This window comes from Tigriopus californicus, chromosome 10, assembly GCF_007210705.1.
Source record: "Tigriopus californicus strain San Diego chromosome 10, Tcal_SD_v2.1, whole genome shotgun sequence".
In the NCBI taxonomy this organism is placed as follows: Eukaryota; Metazoa; Arthropoda; class Copepoda; order Harpacticoida; family Harpacticidae; genus Tigriopus; species Tigriopus californicus.
The window spans coordinates 9,101,187-9,119,693 of NC_081449.1; the positions used below are offsets into that span (position 1 = coordinate 9,101,187).

Below are 18,507 nucleotides of genomic sequence, written 5' to 3' on the forward strand. Positions count from 1 at the left end.
AGGTGCTACTTCGCCTTTCGTAGACTAGGTAGGTGAAAGTTCAATTTCATTTATCCAAAATTCAGCACAAGACCTGAGTGCACTTGCACTTGCCCCAATACTATAGCGCTGTTGTCAAATGGTTGGGGGTAGCATAAGGCTTTCATTTTGTGGAAAAAATGTTGAAAGCAAGCCAAATTACAGTTTGCTTATTTTTGTTCACCTTAAGTGGCACTTTGAATTTGCAAAGAGCAAAGTTTCATATTGGAATGACATTGGACTGGCAAACAACTGCGCGTTTGAAAGGTTAGTCAAAATGATTTTGCTCTAGAGTTGTGCATGGAATCCAACAGGGTCTTCCAATCCCATACGAACTGAATTTTCGTAATCTGAATCCGATCAAAAAGGGTATTTCTACCGCTGTGTTGCAATATTTAAATTTCAGCATGAGTTGCCATAACAGCTGGAATGGGCGAAATTGCGGCCATTCCCGAGGGTAAGGTAATAATGAATGTTGGCTGTAACGACGGAGCGGGAATATCCCTTAATTGGGACACCCATCATCAGATGGCAAGCCGAGCGAGGGAGCTGCCATGTGACTTCGCAGCAAACAAACAACCATACACCAGTCTGTTTCTTTCTTCTTGAGCAGATCTTGAGATCCACCGTGCTCTTTTTGGTTACGGATGAATGTCAGTGCTAATATCAATTTTCCCTACACTTGAACCAAATGCTTCCTAACGTGGGAAGTGCTTGCAAGTCCCAAATAAACTCAAATCAAAGGCTCGCTTTGTCAGAAAGTTCATTCAATAAACCTTCTATTGGCGAAAAAACTAGATCAATTTGATGAACGAGTACTAAAAGGAATGTGAACTTCACATTGTACTTCAGGAAACATGAAATAAAAAATTGTCATAAGTTTCATTTAGGTTAATTTACGTTTTTAACTATTTGGGTCATTTTTGGGCAAAAAACCTTTTTCACGAATTTTAACCATAAAACAACCTGAAACTGAGGATTTTCGAAGAAATTGAAGGATTTTGATCATGGTTTTTAGTGGAGATTTTGGCGAAATACCCTCATGAAGGAAATTTAGGGCTACCTTGGCTGACATTTTAAGCACACCTTTTAAGCACATAGTGCCATATTACTAGTGATCTAACTGTAGCCTAGAGACGATTGGTAACCCTCTCATCGTTTGTCGCCAAAACAATGTTCGAAAATACAACTAAGCGCAATCTTGAGGTCAAGACCAAAACAAAGGGTCTGATGAAAACCGGCAAGAGGCTTTGGAAAGTGGGTCAGCCTTCCGGTGTCAATCCTGAAAGTATTTGTGAGTGGAGAACTTTATGCAAGAACGGCCCAGACCAAGGGCAAGGCTCTGGGATTACAGGAGTCAGTCTTCTGATGGCCAAAAGTCAAAGGGTTGTCGCAAAGATAAATTTTTAAGGTCAAACTAAGTTTTCAACTATTTTTGTCATTTCAGAAGGCACAAAGAGTGGCCCTAATTTTTTTCCATCACATTTACATACGATAGCATTTGCGCAAGCACTATCCATCCCTAATAAGCGAAGGATAAAACCAATTATTTTTATCTATCTCGTATTTGTTTTATTGAATTCCTTTATTTTGATCAAACTTCATTATAATGCACGAATTGATTGTCATTGATAGGTTAATGAAGAAGGATTTTAATTTTTCTTTGTGAATTTATTAACGTTTATTGCCTTTGAATTCTCACACAATGATGGTAATGATTTAAGAGGCCATTCATCTACCTTGTCCTGGACCATGATTTCAGGATGCTTCAAAATGTGATTTTCACTTTGCAATCCTAGTCTCGTATTAAATTTTTCGTCAACAATATTTCTGAGCCCAAAGGGCAAAAATAACATAATCAGACAATTTTTGCCTAAAATAAATACTTGAAAAACAAATTGAAAACTTTCTTCATCGTCAACCTTTTCTCACTTATTTTTAAGTTTTTAGAACTTACTTTGGTTGATTTTCACAACCTAAAAAACAATTTTGACCAAAAAAACGAACTAAAACAAACTTTCCGATCCTAGTCGTAAGTACAGGTCTAACTACACAATCACAGAAATGATCTAGTTCAAATTACTGGTGTTAACAATTTTTTTAAATTTATCTACTAATGTGACTTGTACATACAAAAAATGTATGCGTTCTCATGTGCGAAAATGAAGTTGAGAGTGCGCACCCTGTTGCAACCTAAATTGTCGATTCTGAGGGCCAATGACCGATCAACAATCAAATTCAAGATTGTTAAGCCATAGCTTCTAGTTAACTTTAGAAGTGACAAAAAAATATTATGCTAATTAACACTTACAAAACAGCAAGAGTGAACCACCATGAAAAATTGCATTGATTACTCAAACACATGAAAACATTCCCATCCATTGTTCTGAGGATGCCATCTGAATGATTCCTAAGCAATATATGCACAAGAAACATAAAACCTGGATTTTTGGGTGAAAATTCCAAATTACGTCTTTCATATTTAGAGCATATCAATCCAAAATAAGGACACTTAAATGATGGGATGCTGAAGAAGAGACCAGCTATTTGTTGAGCTAAACGTAAATTACAACACAATTCATATCACAGAGAATTTTCTGCTTTCAGCAATCTAAAACCTACCTGAAGAAATCATCTTTGCAATATATTTTGCTGTTTTTGACAAAACATTTGTCGATGAGGCTCGCTTTGCAATGCTTGCATTTCAGGCAATTAGAATGCCAGTAATTGTCGAGCACCTTGCAAATATATCGTTCGGTAATGTGTTCTCCACACTCCAGGCACTTTGGTATGGAGGCTGGAAGATTTCAAAGATTGAAATAAATGCCTTAAGTTTGCACTCTTCGAATTCGAACTAATTCTTACCTTCAATTTGATCAGGCGAAAGAATTTTCATGAGAACTTCAGCTCTGTCACACCCGTCCATTTTGTCCATCAGCTCTCTCTGGGTGGAGTTTACTCTGTAAGCCCACCTCCCTCCTCTTCTCCATAGGAATTGAGAGTACTGATGGGGAAATGGAAATAGGACGACAGCCCTGCATGGGATTGCTTTGACGTTAAGGTTACGAAATGTTTAAATTGTCACAACCATAACAGTACTTGAGATTAATGGCAACGAAATCCTCCCTGTACCCACCTTAATAATTTTATGGTAGATCCGTTCCCCCTTTGTTTCCATTACTCCTCACTAAATCTGAATACGTCTTAAGGATGAGGTTTAAAACTATATGAAAATTGAGCTGATACAAAAAAATGAGGTGCAATAAAAATTCTTCAGGCTGGTGTTTCACGAACGCCAGATTGGACCAGTAAAAGGTTTTGAATGTCAATATCATTTTCCGCTTAGTTTTTTTTGAGGACCTCCTTACCATGTTCTTTTTAACTTTAAATTCATTTAATATCTGTCCACCAATGAATTAGAGTCGGCGGATTTTGATAGTTCTGGAATGTACGGTCGAACAGGAATTCTAATCAGAAACTCGTCCAAGAAAAAGACAAAAAAGAAGAGTTGAAAGATTGATTGCTATTGAATCAACACTTCCATCCTCTCTACGAATATTTGAGGCAAGCAAATTGAACAATGACGGAGTCCGAGAAACAAGAGAGGTGGACCTCGTTGTTTTAACTAGCCTGGATTCTCGAGGGCTTGAAGGTGCTCTCAAAACACACGTTAAGCTACTATGGGTCACCCATAACCTCTATAACCTGAGTTGGGGCAATGCTCATGCTCTACCTTTTTAGGCTTTATGATCACGAAAAAGTGAATCAAGACAAAGAAGAGCCGTCTTTGCGGTGATTCCGAAGAGTGACATCAAGATTGAAATATGTGCTTTTATAGAGTACTCGGATTTAAATACTGCATTGAATTGGATGGCCAATTTAGAAACTATTTAGTCACTTATTGATAGAAATTGAACCTTAAAGATAGTTTATATAAAATATTCACAACATTTTTTGATATCAGAAACCGACTTTGCTGATGAAAAAGTTGAAAATGGAAATCATGGGTTGAACTCTTGTTTCTTCTCATTTTCCACTCAAGCAAAACACGTTCTCTTTTTTCGCTTCTGCTATTTTTAAGAGTAAGATTTCAGCATACACTTTTTTAACTTGGTTATAGGTGGCCATTAAGTCAAGGAAACTTAAGAAAAATGTAGTGCAGAAACCCTGAAATTGAGCATCATGAGACAGGCAAACATTACAACCAACCTGTACCGGGCACGGACTGAATTTTCATTAGTTCAGTTTTCCGGCTTGTTGATATGTAAAGGGCCCTTAATTGCAACGTCAGACAGCCCAACAAAAACCGGAAGAGGTACGGTAGATTACTATATAAACTACTCGTGATATGCCATAAAATATTTTCCGGAAATTATGTGACTTTTGTCACTAAATATTCATAAGATTGTGATAGAATTAGCTAAAAACAACAAAAACGCGAGACAATTCAATAAAGAGGAATCGGCCCAATCGGCCTTTTACTTGGTAGAGGCTGAGTCACAAGCGCCCTCTGAAGTGCAGAACGTAAACAATATTTCGTGCAGCGGAAGACGGCTATTGAACCAAGACTTCAGTACGGTAACACATTATTAATGATAATAATATCATTATCATGATAATAATAATAATAATAATAATAATAATAGTAATAATAATAATAATAATAATAATAATAATAATAATAATAATAATAATAATAATAATAATAATTGTATTGACTTACACATAATTGATTGATTGATTAGTTGCCATGTTGTGTAATTCTTTATTATCATTTTACATCTAGTCAAACTGAAATGGACAGAGTTAAGTGGCAACAATGAGAAATATGCGTTAAGTAAAAGTAGGAGAAAGTGCTTATTGTTGCTAGTCATAACAATGATCGAGTAAAGTGAGCAGTTACCATCACTACGTTAAAAATCACGATAGAGAATAGACGGTTTTAGCGCTCCAACTTGACTGTTTCACGAGGTGCGCCCCGCGGGAAAGGTTAGAAAGCTAAAAGAGGGCACGCCAACCCGAATAAGGACCATGGAGATACCCATGCCAGGCAGCTAAAAGGATAAAATGGTCCTCGACGCCAGAGAGCGCTTGCATCTGCTTTGGTGGCAAAAGTTCCAATTATTAGGGACAATACGAGGTTTTTTTGACCTTATCAATTAATCCTGCATTAAAAACCTCCCAAGTTACCTTTTATGCAGAGCGGACCAAGCTAAGAGTTTTAGATATTTTTTAACTTATGATGGACATGAAGCAACTTAAAAACGTGATCTAATAGGCTACATACCTGCGTTTAGTTCATCCTATAGAATTTTAGACGCATTATTCAAAATGATCTCCCTTAACCTTAACCACAGCCTGATGACGGCCTTTGAAATCTTGGACAGCACACGCTGCTTACACCTGTGGGATTTCATCCTAAGCTCGGTCAAGGTCCCACCTATAGATAACTATAAATTGGTTTTCTATGGTCCCGCCTAAGATGGTCCAGGCTCCTGTGAGGCTTGGCACATGCCTTGGCCTCCAGGATCGGCCATGTGGGAAAAGTCCAGAGTATTCAGGCCAGGGTTGCTGAGGGCCATTCTTCTTTAAAACTGAAAGCTGGAATATTCATCTGGCCCCACTCTTGGGTGACTTTGGCAGTATGTGAAGTTGCTCCGTCCTGCTGGAAGCTCTATCGCTTGTCGTTGTACGGGTCATATGCCCATGGCTTCAGACCTTTCTCTTGGATGAATTTTATACACACTTCTTTGTTAGTTTTGACCTTGTCCTTAACAAAGATCAGAGGGGACTACTCCATGGTACTGATGGCGGCCTACCCATCATGCTGGCTGACTTCTAGGTCCTGAGCACCGCGCCAGCTCCAGAAGGATTGCTTGATTGCGTTCGAGCAGGAATCCTGTCATTTTGAGCGTTAAGAGCTTACTGGACTGTAAAAAGCTTTTCATCTGAAAACACCAAGTTTGGCACCATGTCGGATCTCCCGGTTCTGCATCAACCTCTTGGTGGCCTGGCTAAGTAGCTGACGACTTTGTAATCCTTTCTACGTGACACAAAAAAATATCCGACCGACCGTGGCCATCCTTCAAAAGTTGGAGGATCATTTTCTGCTTGGCTTTGAGGTCCATTTCAACAAAGTTAGAACAAGTTCGATTATTTAATGGGTATCAATGTTTCATCACAAGACTCCCCAAAAGATTTTCTATCAAAAGAACAGCCAGATCTGAGAAGTATTGTTCTTAACACTTGACATGGGCCTTCCTGTACTACTCTTTGAATCAAGTTAAACTGATTTGAAGGAAAACACCTCCTATTGATAACTTTTTTTATGAGATTCCTGACTAAAATGTCTCGCTGCTCCACGGAAACAGGAATCAATATGATGGGACGCAAAACAGAGGCTTTTCATTGAGCAGCACATAGAAATACTAGTTATCGTGAAATACGCAGTGGCATGCCATTTTGAAAGTTTTGTTATTATCAGGGCTCGGAAAAAATATTTTTCGAGGGCCAAATAATCACTAAATGAAATGTTTTAAAGCATCGCATAATTAGTTTCAGAGGGAAAAACCATAAAATGCAAAGATATAAGCCTGTTTAAAAGGAAAAAGGACAACAATAACCTAATTTTGAAAAAGTTTTAAGTAATTACCAAAGGTGTCAATTTATCTCAAAATATCACTTTTTCAAAATCTTTGAAATCAAACGTCCTTGAAGTTGTCTCCTAACTTGGACCCCAAATTAATACCCTAATCCATGCAGGTTTCTAGATAAAAATTTGGTTCCTCTGGGTACTTTATTTTAGCTTTCTCTCAAGGTGAAGAGACGTGGGCTAAAATGCCGTTTTTTTATTTACTCTGTTGGTTGTAAGGTATTGAGGTTCTACTTACATATTTAGGGAAAGCTTGAAAAAAGGCAAGGAGCAATACTGTGAGAATTAAATAAAAATTTCTAAATTGCTACAAACAAAGAAGATTGGGACAATGCAGTATGCAGTATTTAAAGAGGTGCAAAAGGTATCCTTTACAATACATCTTCATAAGTATCCATGAACTTTTTCCTCGACCAGAATTCAGAATCAATAGTAGTGAATGTCAAGGTTTACACTTTTGAGCCCTCCAATTTAATTTGTGAACAAAAGTTTTTGGGGATTTGGTTTTCACCGGCTTCACTTACTGCTTCAAGGAATATAATCACTGGTATAATGACAATGAGATATATATTTGATTGGACTGAGCTTTCCTCTCCACTACTGACGTACTCCATGATTAGATCCAACCCAAAAACAAAATCATGTTATGAGCAAAAGCGCATTAAGCAACAATCCACCAAACAAGTTACTTATGGATTTACTAGTAGGCTACAAAAGTAGCGTAACGGGGGCAATCTGACTCTTACACCATTCGCGAGAGCCAGTCAAGCCTAGAGCCACTGTAATAGAAGAGATATTTTTGGTCCCAAAACGTCGTTTCCATTGTTCTTCAGTTCACCCACAAGGCGACTTTTTTGTGTTATGCATTTACTTCATTGTTGTCGAAATTAGCACGAAAATGAATCGGGTGAAATGTTTTTTTAGCCCTGGTTGGTCATTTGGCATTCCTGTAGACCCTAAATGCAATACCCCATATTGGATTGAACGCCATTCATTGCCTTCAACCTGGCTTAAATCCTATTGATTCTAGAGAGCGGGGGTTTCTACGGGCACTAATTATCTGCCAATCATCCATCGCTCTTAGAGGACCTTGATCCGAGCACGGTAGAGCAATCACCAACGGCGTCGCTCTTGGGATTGATGCTTGATCATAAATCCGATGAGTTCAAATTTGACTTTGTCGATAAATTCAAACAATTTGATGAGGAAGCCGATATTGTTACCCGCAGAAACGTCATTTCGTTTGCAAGTTAAGTCTTGACCCGATAACCAATATCAACAATATAACAGTCAATAACCCGAGGTTATGTTGCTCCATATGTGATGAGGTACAAGAGTGTTTTGCCCTTAGTTTGGTACAACAACAACGGCTGGGATGAGAACCTATTGACTTAACAAACCAATGATCCAATAACGAGTAAAAGGCCGTGCAAAGTCGCGGAAAAGGCCGTAATCTTATTCAAGTAATGTCACGAATGAATTTGAGTTGGAAGACTGAGCTAGCTCGTGAATGTAGAGACGATCTGGAATAGATAGGAAAAGATAGGTCTAGTCTATGAAGGATTTAGTTATGGTCCTCCAAAATAATGGTGCTTAAGCCTAACTGGTATTGAGGGATATGATGGACCTGAATGTGTAAATAAAATGCGCATGTGAGGGTTTTTCCGTGCGAATTGTGTCCAGTCGGAAACGGAAGTAATGTATTTCAGGATTCTGGTCAGCTAATAGTCCTCATTGCCCATCCTTGAACGAAACTGCCATAGGCCAAAACAGGCCTGAGTCAGAGTTCCAACACTCCCCCTGGGAAGAAAACGCGTTTTTAGTGCAAGGCCAACAGAGAGCGGTAGTCGACACTGCTCTGCGTAACCTCAAAAAGTTTAGAACCAACCCTGTTTCCTTTTTTTCTTTTATATTGGTTATCGGAAGTTGTCCGTACTTGGCTTCCTCCAGGGTTCGACGATGACCATTTTCAGTCAGATGTGTCACCCGGTGTATCGTCATAGAGGTTGTAAAGCTCCTGGGTCGATTGTTGGGAAAGTTGTTAGGTTCCTGACCCCTACGTCTAGTTCTCTCCTGGATTCTCTAACCCATTTTCTACGGTAATCGATACTCGAGGTTGTGTTACTTGATCACTTGATTTTGAGTTGGTATACAACTCTTATCAAATCTTGAGCGCCCCTCGGAAAAAGATATTCAGTTTTAACTTATTCATTGAACAAAATCATTGTCATGGCAAAATATTCAAACAATGGAAACCTACTTTTAATGCGCATATTATTTAACAAAATACTCCATCGTTATTCTCTTTTCATCTTTGGCAGCTGAAGCATTTTTCCTATCTATTCCAGATCGTCTCTACATTCACGAGCTAGCTCAGTCTTTCAACTCAAATTCATTCGTAAACCAATTGCCAATCAGTTCAATTATAAACAGACTATTTACAAATTTTCATCGTAACACTGGGTATTACTTTCTCTGTAGCGGTTGTTAAGGCCCATGAAAAAGGCAAACCAAAATATTCTTCCCTACATATTTAGCTTGGTTTTGAATCTTTTATTCAGTATACCCCTTTTGGAGTAATAACTATTCTAGGATTTAATTTGAGAGTTATGGACCTGTAATACAAACACGCGGAAATGTCCGAAGCTAGTTAGTCTGTTAGTCGTTAGTCTGTCAAGGTTACAACTTGGACGAGTCATCATATTTTAGCCTGTGTGAGGATTAGGACAAGGAAATTCGTTTAATATCTTTAAAAATTAACAGCAAAGCATCATCAAACAGTTACAGCTCGTCTTTGTCCACTTCTTCATCATCACCCTCTTCTGGAGGAGATCCTCCTGTTCCTTGGTAGAGCTTTGCAATGATGGGTTGAACAGTCTCTTCCAGTTCTTTCTTTTGAGCTTTGAAATCTTCGCCATCTGCTTCAGCATTTTCTTCAAGCCAAGATATCTTTTCGTTTACTGCTTCTTCAATTTTTTCTTTTTCGTCATCACTTAATTTGGATCCCAACTTTTCGTTATCATTTATCTGGTTTTTCAAGGAATAGGCATACGATTCCAGCTCGTTCCTTGCTTCAACACGTTCCTTCAGTTTCTTATCTTCATCAGCGAACTTTTCAGCGTCTTGAATCATTTGCTCTATGTCTTCAGGAGTAAGGCGATTTTGGTCATTGGTAATGGTGATCTTTTCTTTGTTGCCAGTGCCTTTATCTTCGGCCGAGACTTGTAAAATTCCGTTTGCATCAATTTCAAAAGTAACCTCAATTTGCGGGACACCACGAGGGGCAGGTGGGATGCCGGTAAGGTCGAATTTGCCAAGAAGATGATTGTCTTTTGTCATCGGTCTTTCTCCTTCAAAAACTTGGATAGTAACCGTGTTTTGATTGTCTGCGGCTGTTGAAAATATCTGGGACTTCTTGGTAGGAATAACAGTGTTTCGACCAATCAATTTTGTCATAACACCTCCAACAGTTTCGATTCCCATGGTCAGTGGATTTACATCCAAAAGAACAATCTCGCCAGTATCTTGCTCGCCCGAAAGAACTCCAGCCTGAACTGCTGCGCCATAGGCAACCGCTTCATCGGGATTAATTCCACGAGAGGGCTCTTTCCCATTGAAAAATTCTTTAACCAATTGCTGAATCTTGGGTATGCGAGTAGAGCCCCCTACTAGAACAATTTCATCGATGTCCTTTTTCTGCATATCCGCATCTTCCAGGACCTTTTGAACGGGCTTCATAGTTGAACGGAAAAGGTCCATGTTCAGCTCCTCAAATTTGGCACGGGTGAGAGTTTCAGACAAATCCTCTCCATCAAACAATGATTCCACCTCAATTTTGACTTGATGGGCTGCGGATAACGCTCTTTTTGCTTTTTCTACTTCTCGTCGAAGTTTCTGCACCGCTCGATTGTCTTTGCGGAGATCCTTGCCCTTCTTTTTCTTATACAGCTTGATAAAATGTTCCATGACTCTTTGATCAAAATCCTCTCCGCCTATGGAGAAAGCAAACGTAAATAAACGATTCTTGGAATCCATTCTGTAAAGCTAGACTTACCTAGATGAGTATCCCCATTGGTGGCCACTACCTCGAAGACACCATTGTCAATGGTCAAAAGAGACACGTCGAAAGTTCCTCCTCCTAAGTCGAACACCAACACATTCTTTTCCCCATCTTTTTTATCCATGCCATATGCGATGGCTGCTGCAGTTGGCTCATTTATGATTCGCATAACTGTTAATCCAGAAATAGTACCGGCATCTTTAGTGGCTTGCCTTTGAGCATCATTAAAATACGCAGGCACCGTAACGACAGCATGAGTGACTTTTTTGCCTAAGTAAGCTTCGGCGGTCTCTTTCATTTTGGTCAAAACCATTGCCGAGATCTCTTCTGAGGAAAATATCTTTTGACCAGCAGCCGTATCCAATTGAATGTGTGGCTTCGAACTCTTTTCGACCAGCTTGAAGGGGAAAAATTTCAGATCATGTTGTACTGAGGTATCGGTCCATTCTCTTCCAATCAACCGTTTGGCGTCAAAAACCGTGTTCTCCGGGTTGGTGGTCAACTGATTCTTGGCCGCATCACCTATCAGGCGCTCTCCTTCGGCGGTGAAAGCCACATACGAGGGCGTGATCCGGTTACCTTGGTCGTTGGCAATAATTTCCACCCGCCCATTCTTGAACACACCCACACTACAAGGTGCCAAATAGAGCGATTAGTGGAATATGGCTGGCGGCTTGGCACGCACCCTCTCGTCACTTACCAAGAGTAGGTGGTTCCCAAATCAATACCGATGACGGTGCCCAATTCCTTGTCCTTAGTAGGGGCGCTTTCATCACCGCCTTCTTTGGCCCAAACCACTGGGCTCAGGCAACTGACCACAGCGACCCCGATGGTCAGCAGAACCCATCCCCGGTTAGTCCATGCGTGTGTTGACATCCTGCTTCCAAGAGAGCAAGAAATCGATCGAGCGATCGACCCACACACAGGCAGACACACAGGCAGACAGACAGGCAGACAGACCGGCAGACAGACCGGCAACCAAATCGCCACGAATCGGAAATTCTGAAAGGGTGGTCAAAGGCTTTAAAAGAAAAATAAAAGAAGACAGTCTCCCCCCACAACAACCATTATTAAGACCGACTTTCCAGGCAGTGAATTGTAGATTCGTATTCATTATAACCTACCCGTCAGAAGTGAGGACCACGAGTCGGAAAGGCTCAGGTTTTCAGCCTCAACTTGAATTAAATGAATTGTAGCACTGCCAACAGACCTTAGGTTAACCTTAGGTTCAATTCATTGGACACGTAGCCGTCCTGAAAGCCGACTAACTGACTGACTGAGAAGCTGAGTGAAGAAGAACCTGTAAAGACTGACAACGCCGAAAGGAAGCCGCACCACGTCGGCAGTCGGAACTATGCTACGACTCCCATTCGTGTACAGGGTGCACGCCGACGACGTACTACACCTTGGTTGGCCAATACAGTGAACTATTAGGAGTCAACAACTCGGGGCAAGTTGGGGCAAACTCATTCCAACAAATAAATGTGCCTGAAAAGCCAAGCCATGAGAGAGAGCAAACGTTTTCTCTGTATTAGATGGTCCTTATGAATCGAGCTAACTTTGGGATATTGGAACATTGGGGTATCGTTGTGGGCGAAACTCTACTGACCTTGAGAAGGCCATGGATACCTGTAAAAATCTGCGAAACTAGTCCACTTTGCAGTGGCAAGATTTCAGCCCCCGAAAACTTACAATCAAACAAATGGATACGCGGTAAATGTCTTTCTACTGAATAAAAACCAACATGGGGTCAAAATGTTTTTTCTTTCCTATCCAATGATTTGCATTGTGTCGTAAATCCTGAATGATTTGACATATGATGTGTTTGAGCCATGGATAAATGGGGCACTCAGTGCTGCCAGATGGCATATTTCCATGCCAGAAAAGTGTTCATCTGGCATGGGAAAATTGAAAATGGCCTATTTTTCGGATCTGGCATGTTTTCTGGCATATTTGGGGAGTTTGTTGACAAGGTTTTCAAACTTGACAAATATGTTGCGAAATGAACAATTGAATATTCTCGTGGCTCAATTGATAGAAGTGCATACTTCCTCCTTTTGACGCCCATCATTGCCAACTAACTCGTTATCATTTACTACTAAGCCTTAATTATAACTATCAGTCTCTAATCTCTACTAAATCATTTGACTATGCTGTTCTTCAACTGCACCAAAGATATTGGAAATAAAGATATTTGATTTCGACTTTGGCAGGTGATATTTTTTATTGCTAGAACATTGAGTTTCTGATAAAGTCTAGACCCCTCTGGCATTGAGAATTAAGTTTGACAAGATTTTGGACATATTACGGCTATTCTGCCAATAGTTGTTCAATTTCCTCACAAATTCGTTTAAATCATAGAAGTTTTAAATGGAGGGAAGGAGACGTGGTGTTGCGCTTTTACGCACTTTCCTAAAGTGAGAGAGGTCCCTGGTTTAAATCTCCTAAACTTTTAGTTGCTAACCACACCCACCAACGGAGAACCAAACTGATACTGGGCATGAATCTGCCTAATGAAAGGCTAACTGTCTAGGCTAGGCTCACCTTTCCAACCTGACACCCCTAACTAAAAAATAAAATTGAAATATTTAGAATAATAAATTTGGAGTTTTGCATTTACTGATCTATTTCCCCAACTTCTGGGAAATCCATAGTAAATGGCAGTTATTTCGAAATACTTAGGTTTTATTGTTTAAATGCCAGTTTGCAGGTCAAGGAATCAATGCCGTTCAGTCAAAGCTCAGGAAATTATAATTTCAAATGGCGTAACTGATCAACAATCTTGTAACAACCCTGACCAGTAAATTAGTTTTGGATTTTTGATGAGATCTTTTTAAAATCCGGTTTCAAGGGGGTAGCTCTGCGTTACTATCCTTCTACAAGAGCTATTCTGGCATGTTCGGTGCCCAGCGACCTGGCAGCACTGGGGCACTGTCTCTGTTCTTTTGAGCGCTCTCTTTCATGATTGGTTGATTGTACATTCGAGTTATTTCTGCTCGCTCTGGGAGTGGGATGTAAACACGAGGCACTTTCACTTTGATTCAGAATTGGACTTTGAATGATTTGCCCATACTATGGAAGTGGAATAAACCTCAAGCTATGAAATGATTGAAAAACAACGAATCAGCTTGAATTGTGCAAGGGCTATCCGAGTGTCAATAATGACTTATAGATATAAACTTACACTACTATTCAATTTCAGCACCCCTGACAGAACGTCAGCTACCAGCTGTAAAGATTTGATTGGCCCACGTCAAGCAAGTCCATGGTACAGACTAGTGATGTGCGGAGCCCTTTTGATACGGCCCCGTACTATTAGTACTGAATTTGTAACAATGTTTAAATATGGCTGGTTTGCTTAGAAAGTTCCAAATATGACAAAATTTCTGAAGTACATTTGTTTAGCTTTTCGCAATGCAAGAAAATTATAAGTAATGTAACATGTTTAATCTTTAGGAACCAATTAAATCTTTTAAAAGGAAGATAAAATTAGCTGAAGGTGATGGATCACTTGCCGGCTAGGAAGGGAACTATTTCAGGGATGGTATTCCGTATCAAATGTTGTTTTCAAACCAGGATTTAAATTTATTCACCGTCGTACTTCCTTTGGCATGCGAGGGAAGGCGTTCCAAAGATGAATGAAGCAAACCGTACAAAAATTCTTCCGAACTTCGAGTTTCACCTCGGACATATCGGGTGATCTATAAATGTGTACCAGTCTTCCTGACGCAGGTGGTCAACTTTGTTCATGATTTTGTACATCTGAATGGCGTCGCCCCTTTACCGCCTTTTTTGGAGAGTCGTGAGACTAAGTTCCTTGGTCTTTTCTTCATAGAATCTTGACAATCCACCCAGGCTGGCCAGATAGCATTCTTTGATGCTAATTTTGGAAAATTAGCGTTATTTCATAGCCGCTAGCATTACAATTTTTTTTATTAGCATTGGTGTGGTTTTTAGCATTAAACTAACATTATTTGCATGGTATTAACATTGTGAAATCTTGTCTAGCATTTTATCACATTCCTAGCATTATTTCACGGAAAAAATGCCCAAAAGGGCAAAAAAGCAAAACAATATCAGACAAGGGTCTGTATTAACAATGATTCATTTGCCATTTCATGAAGTTGATATGCCGAAGCCACAAAGTGATTTCCATTGGAATGTTTACTTTTCATTAAGCAAGCAAAATGGTTTATTTTAGTTGTTTCTCAATTTAAAGGGAGATTTAGCGAAATTTCTGTATATCCCCTCCCCCCCGGATTTTGGCACATAAAAAGATTGTTTACTACTGTGGGTTGACTAACACAAATCAAGATGTTACTTAAATGTTCAGTTTGTGTATAAGGACCAGGTTGCAATCTTTAAGTACGTACATGTAAGTATACACCCCGTATTCCGATCCAAAGAACGACATTTTCAAATTAGTTGAAAATCACAAATGCCAACTCTACTGAATTCCTGTCTCTAATTTGTCGTAGGAAGAGCAAATTAGGTTGTTTGCAAGATATTTAGGACTTTTGATGATCAAAATATTTCGGTAGTCTCCCTGATTAATTTCGCATCAAATTCCCGTATTTTTTGAAACCCCGATCTGTTAGATGAGTGCTGCCATCCTTAACTTGCGTTTTTGTTTTTTTTGGGTCAAAAAATCCTTCGTGCTGCGTGGGAGAATTTTGATCCAATATTTCATTTTCAAGATCAGAACAGAAGTCTCATGATAGGAGACTGCCCTAACCACTACGCCAGGTCTCCTCCCATTTGCTTTGCTCAATTGCGTTTGTTCAGAGTCAGAAGTAGATGTTATAGATCTATATAGGAAAGAAGATTTAAAGGAAGATGTTTTCAAGTTGTTGGCATAATCAATTTCAGATGTATTGCCATATACCATTGAAAATGGCACAATTTTGGGCAAAATTTGTTTAAATTGAGAGAAGGTTTGGCGTTTAAAATGTTTCGCATCGTTCCAGCATTAGAACGGCATAAGTGTGGCATTTCTAAAATTAATGTATTTTTATTCTAGGATTTACACTGAATTAGATATTGGAGTTCATTAGGGAACCTAGAGAAAAATGGTGCAAGCTGTGTTTGTATCAATGAAATAACTACCTATATTAACTAACCAGTTGAGTGCATAATCTGTCGAGAAACCAAAGAATCTTGAGATGGATGTTTTTAACCTTTCATTTCAGTGGTTGGAACGCATTACATCACTTTAACTTTTTTTTCTTCTTTTCTGTAGGGTCTTCATTTGCCGGATTGTCCTTTGTAATACCTCCACGCGTCTTCCGTAAGATAAGCGCATCGAAAAATGATTGAATGTCTCGTGGTGTCCCAGATATTAAGTAAATTCGGGCATTACCTTCGTGCAGACCAGTAAAACGTACGCTTTTCTCAGAAGGCCGCTCAACGGACATTTCTGGATAGACTTGAGTGTTTAGTATCACTCTTAAAGAACCAGACGTTCTCATAACCAACCTGGACTGGCTTTTATCTTTCACATCGTTCAAGCGAAGTATTCCCCGACCCTTTTCCATCCAAGATCCTGAGTTTTTTTCAAATACATACAACTTCGCTTGAAATTGATTTACATTCACTTCCTCTTCTTCACCAGTGACTGGCGTCACCTCATCAAATTTCCTCTTTATGGCAGCTTGATTTTGACAATATTCTGCGGCCGATTCATTTAAGCTTTTCGGTGCCATTGCCTTTCCATTTGTTGATTGGTTTGAAATTTCCGAAATGGATGTTAATGTGGACGAGATGATGGAACTTTGGGACTGAAAGGAACTCACAGAAGATAAACTTGGAGAATCTTTGATATTCGGTCGTGATATAGTTTTGCTTTGAACACTTGTCTGAAAGATGTTTTTTTCTTCTTGGCTCTTGGTGTCGAGCGTTTCTGAGAGCGTCTCTTTCGCTTTGTCTCCTATGGAAGAAAACGAAAAGTTTTCTGCCCTGTCTCCTAGGTTTTCTCCGAATACAAAATCTTGGGTGGATATAGCAACATCAGTGGCAGTAACTGTAGAAGAAGTACTAGGATGAGAGCCCGTGGTCTCAGAACCACCTGATGTGATGTTGCAATTCGAGCTCGTCGAAATCGTGCTAATAGGTTGTTGCCTGGAGGTGGAAAATAATGATAATTGGCCTGGTTTTATAACACTTTTCCCTTGGGAGAAATCTTTCTCTCCATTCCCCAAAGGAAGAAATCCACCAAGGGGAGCGGCTCTTTGAACTTCGGAAGATATTATGCTTCCACTGATCAAAGTATTAGTACTTTGTACATTAGCAACAGCAGTAATGGAATCAGACTTGCGTTGATTGGCATCAGAGGGTGTGAAAAACAAAGACGTGGGAGGGTGGTCCTTGATGTTGGCTCTGCTATTGGATTCCGCTAACGCTGACGACTTCACGTTCGCATTTGAAGTCAGTCTCAATTGGCGGTTTGCGTCGACTTCAGGCTCGGATCCACTCTTCTCTTCTGAACGCATAGACTGTTTAATGTCGAACTTGGGTTTCGAGAGGACAGAACTTTTAATGGAGAGTGCTACCGGCTTGATGGCCTGTGGTGAAGTCGCATTAGAATCACCTTCGTCCTTGGACACGGACCCCACGGAGATCTTGATGTGCTCTTTGACGCACGGGACGGCACCCATGGGATCACTTGGCCGAGTCTGAGTCGGAGTCTGAGTCGGAGTCGGAATCTGAGTCGGAGTCGGAATCCGAATCAGAGTATCGGATGATGTTGGGGCGATGGTTGTTGGTGTGAAGCTGGAGACCGGCACAGAAACGCTAGTAGATGGGCTGATGTTCAGGACGTCGTCGTGCTCAGAAGACATGGCGTTGTGACGGTTCCAGGGAGTCCAAATAGAGCACTGATTTCTTGGCTACGTGGATGAAAAGAAGATTGAGGGATAAACTAAGGGAGAGAGGGAGAGAGGAATGGTTGGCCCAAGGGAGGTGAGGAAAAAGGAATTCGAGCAGTTTATCTGGTGCAGCTGAAATGAGATGAATTTGAAACACTTCAATCACTTCAATGTTTCTTCACGACTGGGTCCTGGATGTAGATTCTTGGTTCCTGGTTCCGTCCGAAGTGATGAACTGAAAGTCACAGTTTTCTGAATGTCTCCAACAGCACTTCATTATCAGCACGGCTGTCGCTTCTACCTAGCTTCTTAGCGCCTTGAATCCAATACAGGGTTGCCATGTTTTAGAATGAACCTTGAGCCCAAAACTATCTCGTTGACAAATACGATTAATCCGATTTAAGCGTAATGTCATTTCTTTTCCTAAACAGTCTCTTGCAAAGCTCGTTAAAGGCATCGATCATTCATCATTTCAATGTAATACCAATTTTCATGCTAATTTCATCCGAAATTTGTCTCGCCTGAAATAACAATTATCATTAAGAAAATTAGTGAGATGATGTCAAGATTCGAGTTCAATATTCCTAGCATCTCTCTAGCGAGCGAATCAAATTTCATCAAATATGACCTCACAGATGCCAAACTGGCAATCTCGAACTGAGTGGCGTCATTTCAACAGACCTAGAAAGCTTAGATTGGATACTTCTTGACAACATGCTGAAAAAGTAGTACAAAGAAAAATTCTCCAATTCAAATATTAGAATCCACAAAATCAAATATGCCAAAAAGTTGAATTTATGACTTAAATTCAAGTTTTGAACTTTTCCCTCTTCGAACACCTCATTATGGCCAATCGAGGATCGGCTCTATAAACCCGTTAAAAACCACTTTCAGGATTTCCACATTCGTTCTTA

General features: G+C 39.9%; 3 protein-coding genes across 3 annotated transcripts in view; all 3 read right to left on the minus strand.

The window, feature by feature from the left end:
- LOC131888914 (LIM/homeobox protein Lhx3-like) overlaps nucleotides 1-3,052 on the minus strand; it is a 47,886-nt gene extending 44,834 nt beyond the window's left edge. Inside the window, exons 1-2 of the mRNA XM_059237863.1 lie at nucleotides 2,884-3,052; nucleotides 2,641-2,815 (exon numbers count right to left, since the gene is read on the minus strand). Coding sequence (XP_059093846.1) covers nucleotides 2,641-2,815; nucleotides 2,884-2,953 — 245 coding nt within the window. The 5' untranslated portion in view covers nucleotides 2,954-3,052. The remainder of the gene's footprint in view (nucleotides 1-2,640; nucleotides 2,816-2,883) is intronic.
- Nucleotides 3,053-9,391: 6,339 nt separating this feature from the next.
- LOC131888909 (endoplasmic reticulum chaperone BiP) lies at nucleotides 9,392-11,526 on the minus strand (the record flags this gene model as incomplete). Its single annotated transcript, XM_059237856.1, is given in 3 exon segments — nucleotides 9,392-10,662; nucleotides 10,725-11,359; nucleotides 11,431-11,526. Coding segments are annotated over 3 exon segments (1,942 nt in total), but the record flags the coding sequence as incomplete, so codon positions are not given.
- A 4,367-nt stretch (nucleotides 11,527-15,893) lies between these two features.
- Nucleotides 15,894-17,923, minus strand: LOC131888913 (ran-binding protein 3-like). Its single transcript, XM_059237862.1, has one exon. It carries the CDS (start codon nucleotides 17,564-17,566, stop codon nucleotides 15,938-15,940), a length of 1,629 nt encoding a protein of 542 aa, XP_059093845.1. The 5' UTR covers nucleotides 17,567-17,923; the 3' UTR covers nucleotides 15,894-15,937.
- Between the last annotated feature and the right edge of the window lie 584 nt (nucleotides 17,924-18,507).

Coding starts and splice junctions, on each gene's coding strand:
- LOC131888913 (XM_059237862.1), bottom strand. CDS start 17,566: ATGTCTTCTGAGCACGACGACGTCCTGAACATCAGCCCATCTACTAGC.